Source organism: Phalaenopsis equestris, unplaced genomic scaffold (genome assembly GCF_001263595.1).
Source record: "Phalaenopsis equestris unplaced genomic scaffold, ASM126359v1 Scaffold000224, whole genome shotgun sequence".
Taxonomy (NCBI): Eukaryota; Viridiplantae; Streptophyta; class Magnoliopsida; order Asparagales; family Orchidaceae; genus Phalaenopsis; species Phalaenopsis equestris.
In genome coordinates, this window is record NW_018164666.1 from 590,706 (window position 1) to 617,005 (window position 26,300).

Here is a 26,300-nt window from a genome sequence, read left to right on the forward strand (position 1 = left end):
GCTCGCTCGTGTTCGGCTCGTTTACACCCCTACAGACAATGATCATGATTATTTTAATCAAACTTTATCAATATTTTAAAATACTAAGTATATCATCCATCAATCCTCCTATCTTGACAGCCCCCAACATAATGAGGCCGCAAAAGGATTGATGCGGGTGCGAAGAACGACGCATGGACAGGACACCAGTGCGGGAAGACTCCCTTTCCAGCGGGAGCAACAGACCGGCCCCGACCGGTCCAATTGGAGACTAGTCAAGGGGGGGTTCCCAAGCCAAGCAGCCCTAGCGAGCCTCCTAACAGGGTGAGCGGCCTCCCGCGCCTCCCTCCGCCTTCCAGCTATGCTTCTCTTTGTATGTAATTATTTTAATGGCTATTTCTAATTTTCTTACCTCCCCACCTCTTTTGTGTAGGAAGTTTCCTTCTTTAGTCCTTTTCTTTTCTTCATCAATGGGAGTCTATATATTGTTGTTTTCAGAAAGTTTGGGTAGTTTTTGTTGTGCGTTGATTTTAGATTTCATTTGTGTAATCATTTTACTTGTTCTAAGGCGGTATCTAAGAAGGCGGTGGTGCTACGGTTGTATCTTGCTCGAAGGTGGTAATTGTATCTTCCTTTTTATCTTCCCTACTCCATCTCCTACACTTCCCTTAGCCATCGGCTATCCCCAACCGCTTCATTATGCACTGCCAGCCTCATTTTTACTACAATAACTTGATGTCCATCTCTTTCCCCTCCACTTTTCCTAGTAGCCAGCCATCCCAATTGATGTCCTGCTGCTACCCACCTTCCCTCCAACCTCCACTGCCCTTGGGATACACTCTCGAGGTATCCGTTTGTGTTTTGGTGATGTTATTTTCAGTTTTTGTGTGTTGTAACTATATTTTCCTATTAATAAAAGTTGTTTTTGGTGCTTCAGGCTTTCTCCACTAATACCATTTGGTATCTGAGCTAGCCCAACCCTAATCCTATCATAAAGTTCTCTAACATCCGTCATAAACCAAAACTTTCTTTCCTACCACTAGATATCATTTCCACAACCCAAACCCTAACCCCTCCAAATTTTGTTTTCCTCTTCCTAAACCTTAGCAATGCCACTAATGAGATACATGCCCTATCCACTACCCGGGATGAGATAAGACGATAAATTCGACGACTTCGGTGGTAGGTGAAGTGATCTGAATGGTCAAAGGAAGAACGAGAAGATATGAAGATGAAACGAGAAAAACGGTGTCAGTTCCTACCAACTTACTAACGCCAAAAGTTGTTGACTCTAGCTTCCGAAGTAAAGAGACCGCAGCATCAAGAGACCCCCTGGCTACTATCCAGCGAAATCAATCCTCAAATATGTCACAGCTATAAAATGTGGCAAGTGCCATGGCTTTGAACATGTTGAGGCAGAATGCATGGGTGTGATCTACTTCACCGAGCAGGGCATTTTCGAATAGTTAGGTAAAGAAACCGCATACACTAAAGGCGGTAAGGACATAAACGAGTACGAGCTTCCAATCAAAGATGAATGGTGATCAGGAAGAAGATACACACTTCAAAGAGGATTCTCATTTTTCAACCAACGAGGAAGTGACACCACCAAATTAGTTGGCCCTGAGATAGAGAATCCAGTTGACATGACAAACACAGCTTTAGAAGGTAGTAACTCTAAGGTAATAGGAAGCCCAGCAGAGCCTGAGATTATGGTTCCTCGAGTACAAACTTTGAGAGGAACAACGACAGAGCCAACCTTTGGATGTCTACAAGGGTTATGAGTTTAAGGAGCTGACATCACATACAGGGCCACCACAGGTAAGGGAAATGCAGATATTTCACATTTATAGACTGCCTCCTGAGTTACCCATACGAAGGATGGTCCAACAAGTCCGAAGAGGAGTCATTTTGGGTCATGTTAGGAATATTGCGTGAATTTATTTAGAGGTTATTTCCTGTTCCGCATGGTGCCCCTCGCCAGATTATCAGACAGGAGAGATGAACCCCAACTTTGTAATTGTCTTGAGAAGCTCGATGAGGAAGAAAATTCTTCAATGAGAACTAATTTTTTTGTCACCAAAGATGTTTCGTCGAGTGAGTGTTAGCGATAGGGGTGTAGCCTTCCATAGATATCACCATAGATTTGACTTCTCCTTACATACTAGTTCATTAGATGCACTCAACCCACTATGAGCGGAAGAAGTGGGTTACAACTGAATTTGCTCGATACCTGAGTCGTGAGAAAACTAGTCTTCCTACAGTTCCAGCTCAGGACATGTCAAATATGGACGGTAACTATTCTCCCAGAGTGTGCTTTGCAAAGATAATGCCTATTGGCTCGACCTACTAGGAATACAATTGACCATCCATCCATCCCGAAAGATTACAGCAGCTCGCTCTCCGTCCTTGTGCCGACAAAAGCTTCGACAAATAAGGTTGAGTCCCCCGACCCCAAGAGACTGAAGCGGGTGTGAAGATTCCTGCGTGGACGGAACGCAAGTGCAAGAAGGCTCCCGCGCGAGCAAGAATAACAGACTGGCCCCGACCGATCCAATTGGAGACCAATCCAAGGGGCTCCCGAGCCGAGTGGCCCGAGCAAGCCTCCTTTGTCTGTCTTCCAGTTCTGCTTCTTCGTATGGAAGTATTTTAATGGATATTTATTGATTTTTTCATCTCCACATCTCCTCCTTTTGTGCAGGAAGTTTCCTTCTTTAGTTATTTTCTTTCCTACATCAATAGGAGTCTATATATTGTTGTTTTCAGAGAATTAGCGTAGTTTTTGTTGTGCGTTGATTTTAGATTTCCTGTGTGGAATCATTTTCCCTGTTCTAGGGCGGTATCCGAGAAGGAGGTGGTGCTTCGGTTATGTCATACTCCGAGGTGGTGATTGCATCTCCCCATTTATCTTCCCTACTCTATCTCTTCCACTTCCCTTAGCTGTTGGCTATCCCCAAGCGCTCCCCCTGCACTGCCAACTCCGTTTCTGTTATAGTAACTTGTTATCCAGCTCTTTCCCCTCCACTTTTCCTAGCAGCCAATCGTCCCAACTGTTGTCCGGCTGCTCACAGTTGCTACCCCACCTTCCCACCAACCTTCACTGCCCTTGGAATACTATCTTGAGGTGTCCGTTTTTGTTGTTTGTGTTTTGGTGATTTTATTTCCAGTTATGTGTGTTGTAACCCTTTTTCCTTTTAATAAAAATTTTTGTTGTGGTTTGGACTTTCTCCTCTAGTATGAAAGAATAAATAGACATCTTCTGAAAATCATTAGAGTTCTTCTTCTCTAAAATCAAGTTCCAAAAAAATTCAAGGAAAATAATTTTACAAATACTTAATAGAATAAAATACACTCAAATGTAATCAACTTCAAAAGAAACCTAAATTATGTTAATTTTTTCCTACAAACATTTTTTTTCTCAAAAAAACATCCAAAAAATTTTGATGCATCATATGATCATAACCACAAATAACATCGACATAAGTTTCATCCTAAAGCACTCAAATATGTCTATATAGGAAATTCTTCTACTCAAAAAAGCAATGTCTCATCATCCACCGACCAAAAAATTCTTCACATCAAAAAATGTCACATCTGAAGAAAGGCATTTTCTCCGATGAAACTCATATTGAACAGCCAACACAAAAATAAGTTCGATTCTCAAACATCGCAACCTAGCAAACACCAATCACTACACCCTTTCAAATCTATACAAAGAGAAATATGCCTAGCCAAAATCTCCAATATGCTCAAAGCTTGAAGCAGTCATCTGATAACAATGATCAACCAATCATGACACATTTACCACACATAAAACTTTCCTCGCAAACATAAGCTCCACCTCTATTAAAGTACTAACAATCTAATATGAGGCATTAGAAAATAATAGTTGAGGAACAAAAAGAAAAAAATATGCAATTAATTAATAATTAGATCTTTTTTTAATAAATATAGAACAGGTGGAAGCCTAGAGCAATACAAAACAAACTTAATTGCCAAAAGATATACTCAATCCTCTGAAGTTGGATATTAAAAAAAAAACATGTTGCAAAAATGAACACAATTTGTATTTTACTTTATCTTGCTACTAATTGTGGATAGTATGAGCAATAAAATGATATGAAGAATGCATTCTTTGAACGGGAATTGAAGTAGTTTATATACATCATCCCTCATGATTTGATAGTTCTTTCACAAAAAATAAAGTTTGCATATTGAGAAAAACACTTTATGGCCTAGAACAATCCCATGAACATAATTTGATAGATTTAAAAAAAAAATCAAAGAGATCATATATGATACTATTTTAGGGCTGCTAAAGGATGTGAGAGGACAAGAAAAAGAATCAGGGAAGTTATAGGATGGATAACCAGGGTAGAAGGGTGGATGGCGGTTGAATTCCAATGTGGATGGTGAAATGACAGCAAAACCTAATCAGAAAACTGTTGTTTTACTGCTGTCAAACCTCTTCCTAAGCAAGATACTGAGATACAACTTGCATAAGGAAGAGCATACAACTCCGGAAAGCATAATACAGTGAATTTTTTCTAACACAAAACAATAGTCAAAAGTTCCCTAAACAGCAAAAGAAAAAAAAGGTCTCTAATAGAAAATAACTATAAATAAAAATAAGAAAACATGAAATATATCATAAATGGCAAGTATCTCTGTCCAAAATTGCAAAAGAGCGGAAACTACTCATATGATCTTCCTGTGGTCGCGGAAACACCTATTTCCGCAATATTGCAGAAACCTGCAATTCGGAATCGCGAGATATGTGAGATCCCAGAATTCAGTGGAAGCTCCCGTGTCAATATCATCCCCATAAAACATTCCATTTACATAAAAATTATATTCTTATTGTGTTGATAATATATTAGGTACAAGAAATGGCAGTGAAGGAAAAGAAACACTCAGAAAAAATTTGCTGAAGTACTTGAAAGTAAGGAGGAAAAACTCAAATATTTTCTGCATATAAAGTCAATCGAAACAAAGAATCTTTTATCTCTCAGCATAAATATATTACGGCCATGTTAAAGTAAATAAATATAATTGATTGTAAATCATGTGGAACTCCAACCAAATTATGTCAGAAACTAGACACAGATGAAGGAATGAAAAAGTACATCGGGTAATATAAAAAATTAGTTGGAAAACTAGTACATGTACATAGCCATTGTAATGAGTCTAATAAGTCTGGCTAATCACAAACCCAAAGAACCTCAGCTTCAAGTTGCTCACAAAGTCCTTAAGTTATAGTGGACCATGCACAATAATAGAAAGTGAGAAATTTAAAAGAGCTGCTTGACACTAAAAAGCCTCCTTGACATTTGGGTGTATGAGAACGATGCGTGTAAAAACTAGCTTCCACCAGTCAATTTCAACATAACAATTTATTTAAGAAAAGATAATGCCACAAGATAAACATGGAAAGAGGACAAGCACACATTAAAAGTAATTTTAACTGACTTGTTTAAGCTTCCAGCCTTCAGTACTCCAGACCTAAGAAATCTGCACAGCAAGACCGAAAACTGAGAGACTTTTAGCAAAGAAATTCTATAATAAATTAAGTAAATACCTGTTACTAAAAAGATCCAACGAACCGGAGATCAACATGCGAGCATTATTTCTAGCCTGCATTGAAATTAGCTCTTTTTATAACAAGAGAGCTATAAGCATGCATCAAATATAAAATTTAATTTGGAAAATTGAGTTCCATTATGCCAAAAAGAAAGTGCTAGGATAGTATGGAAGCTCTCTAGTATATCAAATAGGTGATGGAATTTTGAGTATCATTAAAAAAAAAAGGTTAAAACAACACCTAAACATGAAATTTCAAAGACAAACGAAAGATTACCCTCAAGAAAAATCGATAAAAAGCAACATAAATAAATTAATTAATGATATTAGTTAGTTCAAGTAAGTTTTGTTGCATGTATGTTTCTATTTCAAAAACAAATAATTAAGATAGAAAACATGTTTGTCATGTTATTTTTTATTGAAACTGGAGTTGATCCAAACCACAATAGAAATGAAATTTCTTATTACTAAAATTCAAACAGTTACAAACAAGACACTTGAAAATAGGAAATAACGACAACAAACAAAAGATCACCAGGACAGAACAACAAGGACACAACAACACAGAGACCCCAACTAGGGCTAGGTCAAAGTGGTGATGGGGTAGCAGGGAGGAGGGGCTGGCTGAGAAGGTGCGATAGGAAGTAGGGGAAGTTTAGGGTGTTATGGCAGCAGTTTGAATGGTGGATTGGTGATACAGCAGCAAATAGGGGAAGTCAGGGGTGTGATGGCAGCAGGCTTTGTGGTGGAATGGAGGGAGGGGGGGGGTACGACAAATTTCTTTTAAATATAGGTTCTTTTAAATATAGGAAACTGGTTACAACATTCCAGCGGCTGGCTGAGGATTGGAGGAGTGTTGGGAGGTGAACGAGATGGGGTAGAGGGGAGTGAGAGAGATAGAAAGTAGAAGGGAGATGTGCATAAAGGCTATTGGCGAATGGGGGAAGGGCAGTAGCAAGGATGCACACCACCTCAAAACGAGTTATAGTCAAAGCACCTTCTTACATTCAAATATAGCCTTAGAAGGGAAAAGAGAACGTCGGCAGTGGTCCTGACAAAAATATCAACAAAAACTAACCCTAAACAGAGAATAACACATATATAATAGATAAATAGGATGGGGAGGGAGAAAGAGGCGTCAGCACTCCAACCCTAATTAGGGTCAGTCGGTTCAGCCTCCGTGTAGAACCGGCAACACCCTTGTTAAACCCTGGACTGGTTACGCCTTAGGAGCTCTGCGTCAGCCTCACAAGGTTGGGGGAGCTTCGACTTTATTCGTCGAAGCTTCCGGATCTTCGTATGCAGTCCTAGCAACACCTAAATCCCATTGTCGTTGTATTGCCTCCCAAAAGTATCGAAGAAGCTTTCTCCACTTGTGAGCATACATCTATCTCAATCCAACCTTCTGGAAGCTTAGCTAGGGCCTTTGTGCCACTCATATACAGCTGGATCCCCCCAATGTAACCCAAGCTTGACTCGGCCCAATCTAAAGTGAAGGCAACTTGAATCTCCCCACATGATGGTGGCCATGGCGGTATCGTATCGAACGTGATGTAATGAAATGCACTATGTCATGACTGTTATGTGTCTGAAGTTGATGTCTCAATCCTATCATCCCAAATTGTCACCAAAACCGGTCACACCGTTACTGTTATGCTTGCAAGGGCTTCTATGATCTCGGGCTTCGCCATATGAAGTAGGATGATGTGCTTCCCTTCCTTAGTGAAGGAGTAGGTATTTTTGAATCTGTCGTGTTAGGTCATATGGTTAAATTGTCACGGTCACCCCAACAAAATATGATAGGCATCCATGGGGATTAAGTCGCACCACACCTGATCCTACAGTTGGCTCCCAATAAAAAATTATACTAGGAACTTTCGGTCAATGCTCACCCTCTTTTCCTTCTTCAGCAACATCAAAGAACATGGTTGTGAGTGCTTGAGTCATGAGATCCAACTTCTCCACCATCTGTGTAGAAGTCATGTTTTTACTGCTTCCTCCATCGATGATGAAACTGCATACCTTCATGTTCACGATGGAACAAGTGTAGAATATATTGTGATAAAGCCACTATGAATCCCTCGTATCCTCGGTCTGTAGGACCTATCGAACCACGAGCGTCTCTCCTTCATGCGGTGGAAGATGATACACCTCAACTTGTTCCTCAATTGTCTCCTTATCGCTAAGCTCCCCCGCGGCGCCTTGCTCCGTAAAAGAGACAACTCAGCTCGTCGGGCGACTTGAGGCAAGGTGCCCAAATTTACGGCATTTAAAGCATTTCCTGACGAGGATTGTTAGGTGTGCTACTCTTCTCAGGCTTCTTTTTACTGAGGGTGGCTCTATCCTTATCTGAACCAGTTTTCTCAACTTCCTGAGGCGTGCTCCTGCTAGTGTCTCCAAATGTGGGTTGTTGTCTGACTAGTAATAGTTGTCAGCTATGTTTCTGCTATCTTTCCATTTTTAATGCTAGGGTTTGGACATCTTTAAATGACCAATAAGGTTGTAGATGCACCAGATTGCTAATAACGGGCTTGAGGCCCCCAAATTATGGGTTATGGAGTATTTCTCTGGCTCCACCAAATTGCACTTCATCTGCAACTAGTTAAACTGCGTCTGAACTAACTCACTGATAGGTTTCTCTATTGATGATGGTAGAATCTCATAAACATGTCATGGCGGTGATTGGATGGGTGTTATTTCCTCTGCATCGCTTTCACCATCTTTTCCCACCTGAAAATATTCTCACTGTCTTCTCTTTTTCTATGCCTATGCAAGTTATCCCACTACAGGGAGGCACTCTTTCTTAATTTGATAGTTGCAAGCTTCATTCTTTTATCTTTTGGAGTCTTTTTGTACAAAAAAAATCCTCTCAACTGATTGTAGTCATTCAATAAAGTCGTATGAATCCATACCTTCATCGAACGTCGGAAAATCCACCTATATTTTGAAGTCCCTGTGTCCTCCATATGTTGGCTCTTCTCTCGGCCTCCTCTGATACTGAATTACAAAATGTCGTGATCTGTATTTTGCATCACTAAAGTCCTCTATATGGAACGGATTCAGATCCTCTTCTCTTGCTTCCCTTCGACTCTCCAGATCCCGGTCGAGGATAATATCCCCCCAAGGTTTCACCCTCAATGTCCGCAAGCCTCCACTGAAATCGACGGATCTCCTGCTATTTCCTTCCTGGATAGGCTAAGGTATGTATCTTTTCGGTGGCATGGTTAAGGATTTGGGTTGAGTGGTGAAAAAGAGTATAGGAGACTAATCGACGATATCGAAAATTTAATTTAGGGTTGCTAGTTTTGAAAGTCAACGAAGGAAAATTAGTATTAGATCAAAATTCATTTATGATTTTGAGGAATATGAAAGAAATTTTTTTGTGGAGGGATAAGGTTGATACCAGTAAATCTTAAGAAAGGACTATGATTAGGCTAACTCAGATGTCAAATGATATCAAAGTTATCTCAAATCACAATAGAAATGAAATTCTTATTGCTTAAATTCAAACACTTACAACCAAGACTCTTGTAAACAAGAAATAACAACGACAAACACGACACCATGACATAACAACAAAGGACACAACACATAGACCCCAAGTAGGGCTAGGCTGAAGGTGGTGATGTGGTAGCAGAGAGGAGGGGCTAGTTGAAAAGGTGTGACAGCAAGTGGGGGAGGTTAGGGTGTTATGGTAGCATGTTGTATGGAGTGGATCGGTGATACGACAGCGAGTAGGGGAAGAAGACGAGAAACATATTATAACATTCTAGCAGGTAGCAAAGGGAAATTAGTGATCGGATGACTGCTAGGAGGTGGACAGCAGGGAGCAGAGGGGCGTGGGAGAGATGGACGACAGCAAGGAGATGCACAATAAAGCTGGAGGTGAGTGAGTGCAGGATGACGACAAGCAATAACAAGAAGACACACACCACCTCATGATGAGTTATAGCCGAAGCACCTTCTCACCATCGGATATAGTCCTAGAAAGAAAAAGAGGGCGTCAGCAGCTGCCCTAAACAGAGAACAACACACAACACACACACACACACATAAAAATATATATAGATAATAGATAAGTAGAGGGGGGGAGGGGGAAAGAGGCAGCAGCACTCCAGCGCTAATTAGGGTTGGTTGGTTCAGCCTCCTTACTAAACCGGAAACCTCTTTGTTGAACCCTAGACCTGTTCAGCCTTAGCAGCCCCACATCATTTATTTTATTATTTATTTTTGGAAACAAATTAATGTGTTCCCAAAGATTTTGAGACTACCATGAGGTATATTCACTTTTTCCAAAGAATATATTATGAAAATAGAGGGAAAAAACACACCCAAATGTGTTTCTATAAATAACCAAACCCAAAACAAATTGAAAACAAACATATAAATAACAAAAATAAAACAAAACATACTTTTGTTTGAAGCCTGGCTGTAAGGTACAATAAGGTTTGCATCCAAATCAAAAAATCTAGAATAGTTTCTAAATCTTGAGAATTTTTAGAGCATAGATCCTTGTAACTTCTCAAAAATGTATTGAAAAACATAATGAAGAACAAAGGAGTTTAGAACCTGCACAACGGACACTAATGCAATTGTGGAACCTGTGAGGGAAGAACTTGACAACTTAGTTCTTGGGTTTGCTGAATAAGCTGAAGGAGAAGCAGACAACACTTTCAAGGCCTGATTCAAATTAGAATATAATTTAAAATAAATAAAGGGAAAGAAAAATATTAATAATTATATGAAAAGAAAACTTTACCAAAGTACTGGCAGAATTTACAGAATGTCCAATTCCACGAAATAATACAGGAGCCTGTTCAAAAGTTAGAAGTTGTCAGTAATAATCACTATAGCGCAAAATGAAGTTATATGTTTAAGAAAAAAAACTTTTAAGGAGCACAAATTCCTACATGATTTCCTTAACAGTTATTTCATAAAAACAATCAAAAAAAATTCTAAACAAGAGGAAGGGTGTGGGGGAAGGGTCAAAAGGGCTAAAAATGCTTGGTGAAAAAATCAAATTTCATGATAAAATTTCAATAGTATGAGGTATGCTTGGAAAGTAAATTGTTCGCAGCTTGTTTTTAAAAGGTGTTCTAAAGAATGCCTAGCAATACTATGCCCAGGCCAAGTTCCAAATACAAATCAAGGTTAAAACAAGCTAGATGCAGCCTAGGTCAACCGTAATACATAATTTACCAGTCAGCTCTTACCCGAATAAAAAGGTGGAGTTATAGTCCATATTCTCATAATTAATGCATAAGAGAAGGTTGCATCCTTGATGGAGGTAGAGTGCAAAAAAAATAAACTAAATTTTTGGGAAATAAACCTTTGCACACAAATGCCCTTTCAAATAGCACAAATAAGAAGCAAGCCGAAGTGAAGAGGGAAAATTGGATGGGAAAGGTTATTCTTGTACTTGATGTGAGACTACTCAAGTACGCGAGATGAACAAGAAGCTCTAAAATAAATTTCCAAGCTAAAAAAGTTGATTTTGCAATCCATGCACAACCAACCAAAAATATCACTTCGTCCAATATAACAATTTAAGCAAGACTTCCGCCATTCAATTTAAAATCTCCACGAGTACGCAAGATAAGTTTTACTACAGCGTCTGCAAATTTAAATACCAACAATCCTAATAAAGCCTGCCAAATGAAAATCATAACAATAAAAAATACCTCACCCCTAAAAAATTGTCATACCTCAATGAATCTTCAATAGTCTATCAACGAATCTAGTTTATCCCAAAAATATTCGTTTAAATGAACCAATGCTCAGCAGAAAATTTCCATTTCCACACAAAAGTCGAGAACAAGATTTTTTTAAAGATAATGACAATGACCATGATAAGATTGCAAGAATGTGATGTGAACATCTATATGAAAATAACAAAAAACAATCCTCGATTATCAACTAATTATTGTAAACAACTTAAATCACATAAGCTCAAAACCATGTTTCACCAGGAGAGCTATATGGAGAAATTTGTTTTGCGTACCCCCAACAACTGGTGTTAATCCCTCAAGCACTCCCACATAGTAGAGCATCCACTTGCCAAAAATAGAAATGCACTCCCTGATGGCTTAAGTAAATGTTATTGGAACCAAATAAACCTTCAATAATTGATCAGTTGGCTTCTAACCCCAAAAGGGAATCACCAACCAATATCAATTAAAAATCCATCCAAAAATATATACAGTCTTTCTTCGGTACAACTACAAAGAACAGTTACATGACACATCATACCACCCTCATCGATCCAAGGCCTTCACCCACAATATTTTTAGAAAGAAATCAGCCAGTATATGAATGAAATGCACCAAATATATAGATGAAAAGGACAAAGTGCACAAATTTTGCTAATTGAGTCCAGCATTCAACAAACAAACAATATATATATATAATATATATATATATGTAAAGAAAATCGGTACTTGGCAGAGACCCAAATACCGATTTTCCATGCGCTAAGCCTCGTGATGAGAGCCCGCGTCATGTGCCTAAATATTTGAGAACCCAACGCCACTGAGGATTGAACCCGTGACCTGAGGTGACTTACAGTGAACCCCGCCAACCAACAAGCCACAGCTTGCGGCATATATATATAACATACATATTTACCTAACAACTAAAACCAAAGATTTACTATTCTACCGTCATCCGTTCTCCTCTGGTTTATCCCTCATCCCATTCTTGTGTGAAATCGCTACAGAGATTCTTTCTCTGAGTTCTCTCCAAGGACCTAGCTATTCCCGAGTTGTTCACCGCAACAAACCTTGAGTTCATCGGAAGAAGCCTTTCAGATATCCAAGGTTCTAAACAACTACATCTCAACTTCGAAGTATAATATCTCGAGTTATTTTTTGTGTGTGATGTGTTCTATGAGGGTGGTCTTTGTGAGATGATAGGTATTTTTGTGAAGATTATTTTTTTTGAATTGTTTATTTCTCTCTTTGAGCTGCAACATTTCCATCTTCTTGCTCGAGGCTTCCAGGCAAGCAGTAGATTTTGGGAAAATGTCATCTCTTTTTTATGAAAATATTTTGAAGAAATTAATGTAGATTTTTCTATTCATAATTCACCGTTCTTTCTTTTAAATCCATTCTATATCATGTAAAATCTCTCGGGCATCATATGCTTGCTATTGATTCTGCCTTCAATTACTTGTTTCTACTACAAAAAAGATCACGAAGATAAGGAGGGGATGGATAACACATGACTTCAAGAACTAGTAGAATGCATGAACAAGATTTATGCTGAGAAAAACCTCAAGAGTGATGATTGATGACACAAAGTACAATTAAGAAGAACCTCAAATGAAGCAAGCCCTATTCTTTCTCTTATGCCTGTTTATTTGTGCAATTAAACTCATAGAATCCCCCTTCTCTCCAAGGACCTGGCTATTCGCAAGTTGTCCACTGCATCCAACCTCATGTTCACTGGAATAATCCTTTCAGATACCCAACCAACTACATCTCCACTTCAAAGTAAAATATCATTTCAATTTTTCCATAGGGAATCTTTGAGCAGCTTCAACAGGCTGCAAATCTTTTCTTCTTGTTGTCGGAATGGATTGAAGCACAAAACTGAAGCAAGTTGGGGAGATAACCAAGCACAATGGAATCAAAGAAAGGGAGTGACAACAAGCTAGTCGGTGGAAGTACTTGAGCGAAGAAGCATCAAGGTACCTATGAGGAATCACGAGCTAAATGGGTTTCACGCAAGAACTAGATGAGAAGTAAACGGAAGGAAAATGAGAGCAAACAAAGTTGTGTAATTAAGCACAAAATGTTCATTTAGGTGGTGGAACAGTAAAAAATAGGTTTGAGATGTTGGATGCGTAAATCAGAATATTCCTTGTGGTATGTATGCAAATCCTCCATATATTATTCAACCAAAATTATTACATATAGAGAGATAAACAGCTAAACCACTTCTACGTTGTTTGGTTGCATCAATTGCCCATCGGTGTATATTTGATAAAAAAATATATGTGTCAAAGCAAAATGAGTTCCCTGGTGTTCCCAATGTATTAAAGCTCAAACTTTCTCTATTTACAATAATACTTGAATACAATATAGGTATATATGCATACCCCTCTTTTTCCTACTTCTAAAAATTTAGATCATGGGATTTCAAAACTCGTGATAAGCATCCCACAACATTGTTCTCCTCTCTGTACATCATTGCCAGTATCCATAAATGAGCTAGGCACTACTGTAAAAAATGTTGTTGGCTTCAGGCAAATGCCACCCATTGAACACATCACTCTCGCTATATTCTTCCTAAATCCTTCAGGTTATGCTGGGATTCAATTAGTTTGTTACAATGCATAGTTGAAAAATACAAAAAATGCCCGGCTAGCCTCCCACCTTGGTTCATAGTTACGTCAACACATCCATTAAGAATTCCAACATCCATTTTTTTAGCTATTCCTTCTCTCTATTTCATAATAACCGGTAACATGAACCATAGTTAAATAATAACATCAACTCTTTCAATTACGGGGGCAAAATTCTTTTCAAAGCTAGCTTCAAAGTTCATGTGAGTTGCCATATTAAAAATGGTTAGAAAATAGCTATGGAGGTTAATAGATTTAACGTTTGAAGTCTTACAAAGCATTTCCTAAGAAGGCCAAAGCCACCCATAAAGCATCTCCCGAGAATTCAAATTTGACCAATTAATTTGTACCTTAAGGGACCGTAAAGTTTTTAGAAATTAACATATGTTGATTAGTCCAAAGTGCTCCAGTCCAACAAATGTGACATTCGCATCCCATGTAATGTGGCAAGCCAAAAATATACCATAGCATAATCAAATTATGAGACTGACCCGACAGTGTGAGCCAACCCAACTTTTGTGTAATCCAATTCACATGCATTACATAAATATCATGAGTAGTGTGTATCACATAATAGCCTCAATTTTCCAATATCTAATTATTTTTATCTTCCAATGTACAACAATGAGAAATTGTATAATACATTTTACTCAAAGGCAAATATTAGAGATAACTAGATGAAATTATAGATATATTCCAATGAAAATCATGAAATTAAATAACATTTACTAGCTAGAAGTTGCATAATTAGTCAATAACATTACAATATCCAAATTGAAACCTTGGCACCTATAGTGAAGATCAATTTTTACCTAAACAAGGGACTACTATAACATGAAATAAATCTCTATTTAAATCTCTCAATTAATGCAGTACATGGACTATTGAGCTGTTAGAATAAACATATTTTTCTTTATGGCCATTGACAATGAAACAAACATCTTCAGACGGACAATTAACTCAATGAGAAATATTTTAAGATAACATTGATTACTGAAGTAGTCAATATTTCAAAGGTGAAATATGTTACATAAACAAGCCTCGGGGATAATAATACACCTAACTAGAATAAAAGCTCACCTCTATCACTTTCTCTCCCAAAATCACATCAGACTGTATAAAATCATGTATAAAATCATCCGCAGACTGTATAAAATCATCCGCAGCAATGAGCGTGTGTTCTCCATCAGTCTCCAAAACAGCATAACCAGCGTGATCGATAACAACGGCATCCGGATCCTACATCCAGCCAAATAAACCAATCAATAACGATGCAAACAACAAGCATATGCCCTACTAAACCTTGTTTATCCCGAGAATAACAACTCGCCTCGTCAAAATCTACACCGCACTCTGAGGCGATCGCCCTGATCAGGTCCGACGCGGAAGAGTCCGCAGCCAGGATCAGATCGTGCCCCGCATCAACGAAGTCCAGCACGGCGACCTGGTCAAGTGATCCCCCAAAACCTAACAAAGCTCAGGCAGATTGAGATCTCTAGTCAAATAAGATGTGCAACGATTCGGAACTGAAAAGTGTTAGGTTTTTTACGCTGGACGGAAGGAGAGAAAATGACGAGGCCGTCATACAGGTAGTGGCCGTATCTCTGGAGGGAAATCTTCGGATCGTCGGCGAGGCGGAATTCGAGAATAAAGCCCCGAGACTCGAGGGACTTGAAGAAGAGGGAATGAGATGAGCGGATGGCGAGGTCATCGACGAGGACAAGGAGACGGCGATTCGTAGGGTTTTCGGCGGAGAAGGACTCGCATACGAGTGGTAAAAGCAATAGAACGAATAGGAGGTGGAAAACCATTTTCGCCATTGCGGTGGAGTGAAGCTCGAGGAGGGGATCTAGCGCCCTACAGAGCTCGGTATTGCATGAATGAAGCGGCCCAAAAAATAATAAAATATTTACATGTTTTGCCATAGGCCATTTGTATTTACGGCTCTCAATTTCAAAAATATTATTCTAATTAACTTTAAGCAAATTTAAACATATTTTCATGCATAATTAATATATATATATACATATTAAATACATTAGTCCTTAAAAATTATGTGCCGTATATATAAATCTTTCATGAATAAAATAAATTTAGAACAACTTATTTTCATCCCTTTTTCATAATAATCAAATTTGAGCTCAAGCCTTTATTAGAATAAATATAAAATTTTATAATTGAACAAGAGGATGATCACTTAATTTCTAACAATATTTTGTTATTAAGTTATAAGTTATAGCGGGTAAACAAATTTCTTTTTTATTATTGCATCATGATAAGAAGTTGTGACCATAAACGGTGATTGAATAAAGTAGTTTAATCCGACGAATTAAGTTTTTTATATATTTGAAGGATGTTATGTGCATATCACCTAAGTAGTTTTACAATGATTTATATTTGATTTGAGATATATGATTGAAATCTTGATGAAAAGTACATGTATAATTATAACATCATGAGATGTGAGGCCGCAGCAATTTTGCATTTCTGCAACTATGATTCTTTGTTTCCACAATCTCAATAATTTTATTCATAGCTCCTTTTTTTATTTGGATAATTTTCTACAAGATTCATCTTTTATTTTTTTTTTAAAGGCTCTTTCTTGTTTTCTTTTTTTAAAAATTAGGTCATTTAGAACTTTTATATATATTGTAGTATGGTTGTTTGGATATTTAGTTTTGGATTTTGGGGTTGTTTGCTCAGTCAAATTACTGGTTTATTACATTCCAATTTTATGAATTTTGATAATTCAACTGTTTGTTCATGAGAAATTCAACTCAAATATAAAATTACATTGCATTTGAAATTCAGCCCTTTTTTTTTCTTTTTTCCAGGATTTGGAATTTGGTGGTTTTCTTCAATTTTAAAACAAGTTATTTAATGTAAAGTATCGCCGCCAACCTGTCCTGGTGCCTGTCTCAGCCTAACCTCGCCCTCGGCATCGGCCCGCTACAACCTCCCTCCATCACCGCCTCCAATGCATTAAATTTTATATTGAAATATATTATTATTTATTTTACGTCAAACCAAAAGAACAAAAAAAAATCGTATGTTTATTTTACAATGAATCAAACGACTCAAAAGTACTTTGAGTGCAATGCATTACTTTTGCATTATGTTTATTTTACATTAAGTTGTTTTTTTTGTCGGTCAAACGATCCCTTTTTGAATTGTGAGAGACTTCCCTTTGATTTTTGCTCTCTTTAGTGAGATGGCATATTCCTCATGCAAGTGGTGCATTTATAGCTTTTCTATAAACATGTAATGGATCCCCTGGTCAATTCGTCGTTCATGCATTGTTTTTAGTCTGGTTATCTCCACACTCGCACCCATCTATTGTTTAAAACAAAAAAAAATCATTATTTTCTAGCCCCTAGTTCAATATCCAACCACCATTTAGCTTGATTTTCAACTGTCATCCATCTTTCCTATCTCGTTACCCATCCTGCAACTTCCCCCAACAACTTCTACTATTTTATCACACCTTACTAGAGCCGTATAATAATGTCATTTTATGTCAGAGTCAATTGAAATCTCGGTTGGAAGAACGAAATGCTATATCGCTGATAAGAAACTTTAACTAGGTGCAAAAAAATTAATGTGGAGATCATCCAATAATAGTGGAAGCTTGCTTGGTTTAAAAGAATGTAACATGAGAAGGTCACCGCGGTGACAATGATGGCTACCAAGATGAAGGAAATGAAAAAAATCCCTTCCAATAAGAAGCTTCGGATGACAAAAAGCTAATGGCACGTCGATTTGACATTGAGTATTAAGAGGACTGAGGGTGATTTCGATTAAATTTAGATCTATCATATTTTGACGGTTGCCTATATTCATGCAAGTTCACAAAGTAGTTTCAGACGATGAATGTGTCTTCGAATATAATTATGTTTCACGTGATATGAATATAAAGCTAGTCATCAATAAGTTAAAGAATGGTGCATATTTATGCTGTGAAATATTGAAATGTTTGTGCCAAAGAAAAACAAAAGTCAAAATCACGTCTGACCAAGAATGAAAATGTGATGCAACCTAAGTGTAAATCAATACATTATCAATAATATATAATCTCAAGGTTTTAGCACTACAGTACATATATCTCTTAATAAAATAATACACCGCTAAGTTCGAGCAACTTATGTTTGAGTGATAATTAGTGGAGCGTCGTGAAACCACCATGGCCCAGTATCTAAGAGAATTTAAATTTTTTTTGATAATGTGATGTAGTTCTACTCTTATTGGACCTTACGAGATGTTTAGACTTTAGTCGTGCTTATGGAGATACAATACCGCAGCATTAGGTTTGCACCACCTTCCAAACTAGATTTTGGCCTTCAAAACAAGTAACAAGTTCTCACTGACCAGAGTACTAGGACCTATCCCTCGTGAAGATAAGCTGACTTGGGATAAAAAATTGTCTAACCAGACCAGACTAGCACTCTTAAGTTACATCTAACGAATAGATGTTTAAAGTGTCATGGATACAGGTACATTATATCCATTTGTCCAAACATAAGGGTGATGTCTTTTATTGAGCAAGGTGCAATGGAGGAGGCGGAGAGTGAAGAACAAGAGAAGGAGATTGGAGATGAGTACCCATTACCTGTACATCATGATGGGATGCATGCGGTTCGATCAAGCCTTTAGATCGAGCAAAAGTGATATCAACAATGATTCCGTCATAACATATTTTTTAGTTGTTATACTATAAATGGAAATATGTGTAGCCCCCATTATATATGGAGGCAATTGTAAACATGCTCTTTATCTTGTGTTCAAGAGTCACACATATCATAATCATTTGGTGATACTGACTCTCCCTGTCCTCAAGCAATGCCCACATGCTTCGGGAGGAACAATCGATCAATTTTCATCAACAATATCAATCGTGGAAAGTCATTGTTGTAACCACAATATTCGCATGTTTCTCAAATGGATTTGCAAACGTATCTCATGATATAAATATGACGTTGAGTTTGTTTAAATAATATATCAAAGAAGTTCAATGAAGTGACGGCGTAAAAATTACACTCGGACATCACGATTGTTATAAAAAAAAAATTATGTAATCAACTCTATGCTCCAGTGACAAAAAAAAAACTCTTTGTTGGATCTTCCAACAGTTTTATGACATACAAACACAAAAATATGTCTTAGTAAATTTTTAAAATTTCCCTTAACTGTTTCGTTACTTTTAGAATAGCTAGCGCTGGTGCAATTGATGTGTTAGACTCGAAGGGCATATTATTGCTTACATAAACAAGTTGAGAAATATGATTTTGAAAAAATATAATACCATTTGTTTCTTTCTTTCGCTCTTAGGTGTCAATGATGGTTTCCATTTTTTACGAGTGGATTGTTAGGGCGTTCTTCTGCAGGGAGCCATGCCTATTTTAATACACACACACAGATACCGCTATGGGGAAGCAAGTAATGATTTCTGACTCTTTTGCTTGCAGGTGCTATTAGCACTCCCCACTTTTAAGGCACGACTCATGATACATTATGTGCATGTGAGTTTTCCCGCTGAAATTTGTTTTCGTGCAGGATTGAGTTTTTTTTTCTTTTCTCTATGTACTCCTTTTCTCGATGTATTTTTTTCTTTTCCTTTTCTCGATGTATTTTTTTAGAGTTTAGGAGAGTCTTGTAGTATAAATAAGATACGTGCACGGGTTCCGAGACGTTAGCACGGGAACCACGTGGAGGGGACCAGCATGATAGATGTTGGGTAACTGCTTCGCCGGGGCGGCCGAACGAAGCAAAGTGAGGTGCTCGTAGGGCCGGGGCTGCCGAACGAAGCAAAGTGTAATGCTCGTCGGACCGGGACGGCGAGACGAGGTGAAGTGAGGTAAGGTGACATACAAAATGCAACATGCAAACATGTTTGCATTTTTGTATGTTGTAGCGCATATGCATGAATATATTATTGCATCTTGCATTGTATCTATATGTTTGCATGATCATGATAATCATGGTCTATTTGAATTGCATTTTCTGGGTCACTGCTTCGCCGGTATGACTGTGCTAAAGATCTAATGGATCTAACTTCGTCAGCTATATTAACGGTTCAAATGCTGTACAGATTCGTGTACGTTAATGTTTTCAAATTTCTGATATAAAGACCCCGTCAAAGTCATGCTATGTTTGCATGATCATGATAGATATTGTCTATTTGAATTGCATTTTCTGGGTCACTGCTTCGCCGGTATTTTTATGACAATAAGAATGGATTCTTCACTCTAGTCAGCTTTGTGCTCGTTATCCACAGGTTCAGATACATCGATGCCTGGTTTTTTTTACTCGGAGTCCATCATGATCATCGGTGTTAACGACTCCTTCAAACATTTAATTTGGCTTCTCTTATAATTATGAGTCAATGCCCCATAAATTTTAATTTTCTCACATTTGACATGACTTACAAGTGACATATAATATATATATATATATGGAATGATTTAACATAAGCATGTGAAATAGTCTAACTGGAAAACACCTTCTAATTTTTCCTTTCACCACTGTTCAAATGCATAATGATTTGTGTAATCCCAACCAAGGCCTCTAGATCAACCCTTTAAATATTTTCATGACTTATAATCTTCTTTAATTGATTATGTTTAATCTTCAATTGCATTCTATCATACTTTTCTTCTTGTTATATTTTTTAATTTTTTTATGGTGTGTCGTCATCCTTTTTTATTGAAAAATGTCATAGACATATATTCCAATTAATTTTTTTTAAACATATATCACAAAATATTATCTTTATGTCTCTTTATCGTAGTGCATAAGCTATACTTCTATTGTCTTGCCCATTTAAACCTTTAATTTTGATGAAAAAAGTTTATGTGACCTAATATACATATTTTATAGAAGAAGTGGATATACGAGAGAAAGTGAATCTTGAATAAAATTTTTATATCAAATCCCAAATTATTGTTAATTAGATCAAACTCATTATTAGAGAGTTATACATGCTTGCATCCTATATCAATTAATATCATTGAATGCCACCAACTACTTAATAAAGGAGATAATGAAAAGATATTGCATATATTTTAATGATTTACCAAACAAAATAAGCCACGTATGTATTTAACAGTAAACCTTAGAAGAAAATCACGAGAGCAGACATCCATATCAGATTGAAACAAAAGAAATTAAAATTGTATGACATATATGTTGATTACTCCTTACATTAATTTGAAATAATGTAACATATGTACTGATTACTATCATACAAACATCACCACATCTTCAACAATTTCACACTAATCCCAAATTTCTATAATATTCCACCATCATACCATAAAAATATAGTAGGCTAAAAGTTCATACAACTAACATACACCAATACCAATCCTACAAATTCAACTAGCATGCATCAACCCCACATATAGTAATTTTATCAAACAAGCTTTATTTTGGTAGATAACACCCAATTTTAATGAATTTACATATCTTAAACCCGATCTTTCATATTTATGTACATATCATAGATTATGTAATACCATATCAAAATGAAACCATTAACTCATAAATCATCAAAATAAAATAATGCAAAATCAATAATATATGTTCAAATGCAGATACCATCATCCTCTAAACTTTTAAATTTATGCATATAATAGAATACAACCATCATTAAATCCCCATATAAAATGAGCATAAAGAGATTCAAACCCTCAAAGAACAATAAAATATCTTCCCACATAAATCTACCCATATATTATTCAAACATAAATAAATCAATACCCCGACTGAAGAAACACTAACATACACGTGTGGAGAGATCAAAATCTCACAAAGAACATAAAAAATAAAATAAAAATGCGCAGAGAGATCCAAACTTCTAAATACAAACTTGTATAAGCAAGGACAAACACATACATGCAAAAGACTAGATGTCGTCCGTAGCAATAAAAAAAATTGAACGAAAATAACCCATGAAAATTAGGACAGAGGTCAAAGGTATTTCAAAAAAAAACAAAGCAAATAGGAAAAAAAATAGAGTAACTAAGAGCGAAAGTATATCTCCCTGGATCCCTCTCATTCACGCATAGAGTAACTAGAGAGGCTAGGACCCATCAAAATAAGGGAGATCGAAGCGGGGAGAGAGCTTCTAGTGAGGGGATAGACTCCATCGACAAAAACGGCATTAATACATTTAAGATTGATAGTATTTATTGTAATTTTGACGTTAAATTTTAAACCGTAAATCCTAAAACCTATGATATTATTACATCACAGTATCATCAATATTATTATAAAAAACTGTGAATGCTATCAAAATAGACTACATCTGAGGCAGCACATTCTCCCGTGGGAGCAGCGCCGAATGCAGACCAAGTCCTGTGGTTTCTCGTGCCCTTAATCGAGCGCCACGACCTCTCCGCTTCTGCTTACCGTCCGCTCTGGATGCCTTCACCCCATCACCGCCTCCTTTTCAGAATCTTCAGCTCACTCCCCTCCCTTAATACCTCGCCATCCTCCTTCCTCTTCCCCAGTCGTCTCCATTTTCGCGTACCAACTCCTCTCCATCTGGCCACATCTACTTCATCTCCTTGCTTCATTTCCTCCATCAGAACGAACGACATGCCTTTCAAGCACCGCGTAATCCACCAGTTTTCAACAATGTCTCAATTTCATCCCTCTGATTCTAACTCTTGCCGTCTAATTCTCTTTCAGGGCGGCCACGCGGCAGGGGAACGGCGGCACTGGAAAGAGAAACCTCGTGCTGTCTCCGTCAGCAACGTTACGGAAAATATCGGCAACCTGAGAATCGCCGATCACTCGGGTCCTAATAACAAGGGTACCGGTGCTAGCGGTAGCTCTTCTGCGTTGCAGTTTGGGACGAGGTCGGCGATGCCTGCCAATTCGATCGCAAAGGGACGGCAACATGCTGTTTGGTTGCCGAAGACTTACGCGACAGCGTCGGAGGTTGTGGCATCCGCTGCGCCTTCTGCGGCGCCTTTGAGTACGGAGAAGGAAACTGAGGTGGGTTCTGCGGGGAGTTTGTCTAGGTTGTTTCAAGGCCAGTTGGATGAAAACTTTGTGATCGACAACAATACGTTCTCCAGGTCTCAGATACGGGCGACGTTCTATCCAAAATTTGAGAATGAGAAGTCGGATCAAGAGGTATGCTATTTTTTGCGGCTAGAGGGCCTCATTGCCGAGAGTTATTTTTTATTTATATTCTCAATGGTCTTCTAGTCCTCATGCATTTTTTTTCAACCCGTGTTGCTATCAAGATGTAATGATGAATTTATGTTGAGAAAATTAGGATGAAGAAAAAACAAGAACGACACAAATCTAGAAGAACACACAAAGATTTAACGAGGTTCGACAAAGATGCTTACATCATCGGGAGAAGAGCGACGACTTCCTTTTCAATATTCAGAAAAAAATACAAAATATAATATTCAACTCTCTCAAAGATCTAGGATTACAAACAATTCTATTTATATTACCAGAGTAAACCCTACAGTACAATATGTAATTCCCAAATTACCCGTGTACCGTATAGCGGGGCGTTGACCTAACACCCCTATCCCACATAACGTAACTTCCCGATTTGAAAAAATTTTTCCGCTCCGCTCCGCTTTGTTCCAGCATCTGTCACTATATGATATATGAGCCATACCATAACAAAAATCTACCTTGGCGAATATCCAACCCATTAGTAGAAAAAAATACCTGGGAGTTACACCTGCACAAATGTGGGTTGGGCCACCATGCTTCTATTGCGCCCACGCTGATCTCAACCCACTAAGTTCCAAGAGACACACCTTTTCAATTCCAAGAGACATCTCTTCATTCCAAGAGTCTCCAAATTCTGGTATTATGAGTCATACCTAATAATTTTCCACCTTGGCGAATATCCAACCCTTTAGGAGAATATCTCCACCTTGTGAATATTCAATCCTTTAGGAGAAAAAATCTCCACATTGCGAATATCCTACCATTTAGGAGAAAATCTCTACATTGCGAATATACAGCCCCTTAGGAGAAATATCTCCACCTTGTGAATATCCTGCCCCTTAGGAGAAAATCTTCACCTTGCGATATCCAACCCCTTGGGAGAAATATATCATGAAGTTTCTTATGCACAAATGTGGGTTGAAGCACTTTTCTTGTTCGCGCCAGCACCTCGGCTAAACTGCTGGCCCGTGAGCGAAACCTTTTGCGAAATACCTCTGCAAAACCACTGTTCGCGAATAATCGCGCCTGCTCGCTTGCCAACACCTTACCGAATTCCATCTATCGCAAACTCCACCTTTCACAACTCCTCCTGCGACGAACTTGCAAACTCCGCTGGTCGAACACCACCAAACTCCTTTGTTCGCAAAAGCTCCAGTGTCGCAATAGAGGCGGCGTCGCGACTTCGAGGCGCAACAGTTCATGAACCTTCGTGACATTAGGCGAGTTTGAAGCCGACTTATCTATATGTACTGGAGTATGCGGTTTGAAGCCGACTTTTAAATTCTGATGCCATTTGGAGGCAAAAGGATTATTCAGTAGTATCAAAGTGACCTGCTATTGTTACTCAGGGCAACTTATCATTTCTAAGCTGTTGCTAAATGTCACAGGCCTATATTTTGATTGAAATAGTTTCTTACTATTCAAGAAATAGCTTTTTTGTCTAGCTGATGTTTTGATATTTCTTCATATCAATCTCCTCTATGTGATATGGCAGATAAGAAGTCAAAGTGACTTTGAATAACAGGCGGTCATAGTGATTTTTGCTAGTGATTTCTTTTATAATTCAACATCACGAGTTATCATTCTTGACCTTAGAATTGGAATTAACATTGTCCCTAAATTTGTCATTAGAATTAATGGATTTCTTTCCTGGGAATATGGTTAGGTTTTCTTTGCCTCTTTAATATAGATCATGTGAAGCACAAAAAGGGTAAGATTGTGTATATTGTCCCTCAAACACTACGTTTGGCAAGAAGCCTCATATATTGGGTACACAATTCTATTCCATAGTTTTTTCTTTTCATTTTTTTTTAATTGGCAGAGCTCTTGTTCATGCCATTGTTCACAACTGTTCAAACAAACTTGTCCTTACAATGTGTGCATCACTATATTCTTTGATTTCTTTCCAAATGTTTCCTGATTTTTTTTTAAATGTCTTAATGCATTCTTTTCACAGACATTGTTGGCATACAGTTTGTAATATTCTGCTTTTTTTATTTGATATTTTGTATTGACATGCATTGCTTAGTGTTTGTAATTTGAACCCTTTCCTGCAGATTAGGGCAAAAATGATAGATATGGTAACCCATGGCATAGCTACGGTAGAGGTAACCATGTTCTTCCTCAAATTCTTACATGCAATCTCGTGCTTATAACAATTTATTGTTCATTGTCAAAGGTTTATTGCATTTTATTGTTCAAAGAGTCTCAAACAGTTTATAAGTCCACATGTTCTCTCATGTTGATTTAAGTTCAGTGATTCTGCACGAGTTAATTGATGATCTTTGAGATTTAACAGCTATCTAAAACAGGCGCTAGATCCATGGGACAGAAGGACCCTTTCCCTATCCTAAATTTTATTTTAAAGTGACATTTACATCCATAGCACACAGTTCTTATATATTTACATATCTCACACCCAAACTCTCATATTTACACATATAATACTCAAATCTTTTTTATCACGTAAAAAATAGCACTATTAGACTTTTTAAAAGTGAAATACACCTTGTCATGCATATAGGTTTAAAGCACTGAAGTGCCATGTATGTAAATATGAAAGTTTAGATGTGAGATATGTAAATACATAAGAATTGTGTGCTTTTAAAATGATTTCGTAAGTGAGAAGTATCATCTAATTTGTTTCAGGTATCACTTAAGCACTCGGGATCTCTATTTATGTATGCTGGTCATCTGGGTGGAGCATATGCAAAAAATAGCTTTGGAAACATGTATGATGGCAGGATTTGTTTGTTCCACTATAATTTTTGCTGCAGTGCAAATCAAAATCATCAACTTGGTATGCTTTATTTGATACAGATACACTGCAGTTGGTGTTTTTGTGCTGGCTCGGACATTCCAAGAGGCATGGGGTACTATGGCAATAAAAAAACAAGCAGAGTTTAATGATTTTTTAGAGGTATTTGTATTTTCTAATTTTAAATTGTTTTTCCTCCATGGAAGTTAGTGACAGGCAAAAGAATATCTTATGTTAGGCTTAAACTTATTCTTAGCGCTCCCACAATGCAGTTCATTATAGTTTATATTTATTGTATAGATTGAAACCAATTAATAAGTTCTATTTATGTTGATACATTTGATGCATATTTCATCTTTTTAACTTCACTAAATTGTGAGCTTGATGATGCGGGCATCCGATTTGGTTTTTCTTTTGTTTGGGTTTGGGAGGGGGAGG

General features: G+C 37.5%; 2 protein-coding genes across 3 annotated transcripts in view; one reads left to right on the top strand and one right to left on the bottom strand.

Moving 5' to 3' along the window:
- Positions 1–15,796, bottom strand: part of LOC110023364 (dolichyl-diphosphooligosaccharide--protein glycosyltransferase 48 kDa subunit) — a 26,088-nt gene extending 10,292 nt beyond the window's left edge. Inside the window, exons 1-8 of one of the 2 annotated variants that reach the window (XM_020722745.1) lie at positions 15,453–15,796; positions 15,234–15,370; positions 15,064–15,142; positions 14,984–15,030; positions 10,319–10,372; positions 10,129–10,239; positions 5,558–5,613; positions 5,449–5,490 (exon numbers count right to left, since the gene is read on the bottom strand). In XM_020722745.1, the coding sequence (XP_020578404.1) occupies positions 5,449–5,490; positions 5,558–5,613; positions 10,129–10,239; positions 10,319–10,372; positions 14,984–15,030; positions 15,064–15,142; positions 15,234–15,370; positions 15,453–15,723 (797 nt within the window). In that variant the 5' untranslated portion in view covers positions 15,724–15,796. Of the gene's footprint in view, positions 1–5,448; positions 5,491–5,557; positions 5,614–10,128; positions 10,240–10,318; positions 10,373–14,983; positions 15,143–15,233; positions 15,371–15,452 lie in introns of both variants that reach the window. The other variant, XM_020722744.1, reaches the window with a different exon arrangement.
- Positions 15,797–22,211: 6,415 nt separating this feature from the next.
- The window catches only part of LOC110023611 (tRNA ligase 1), a 146,469-nt gene continuing 142,380 nt past the window's right edge, over positions 22,212–26,300 (top strand). The window contains 5 exon segments of the mRNA XM_020723101.1: positions 22,212–22,516; positions 22,592–23,041; positions 25,162–25,212; positions 25,754–25,836; positions 25,925–26,024. Of these exon segments, the coding sequence (XP_020578760.1) occupies positions 22,322–22,516; positions 22,592–23,041; positions 25,162–25,212; positions 25,754–25,836; positions 25,925–26,024 (879 nt within the window). The 5' untranslated portion in view covers positions 22,212–22,321.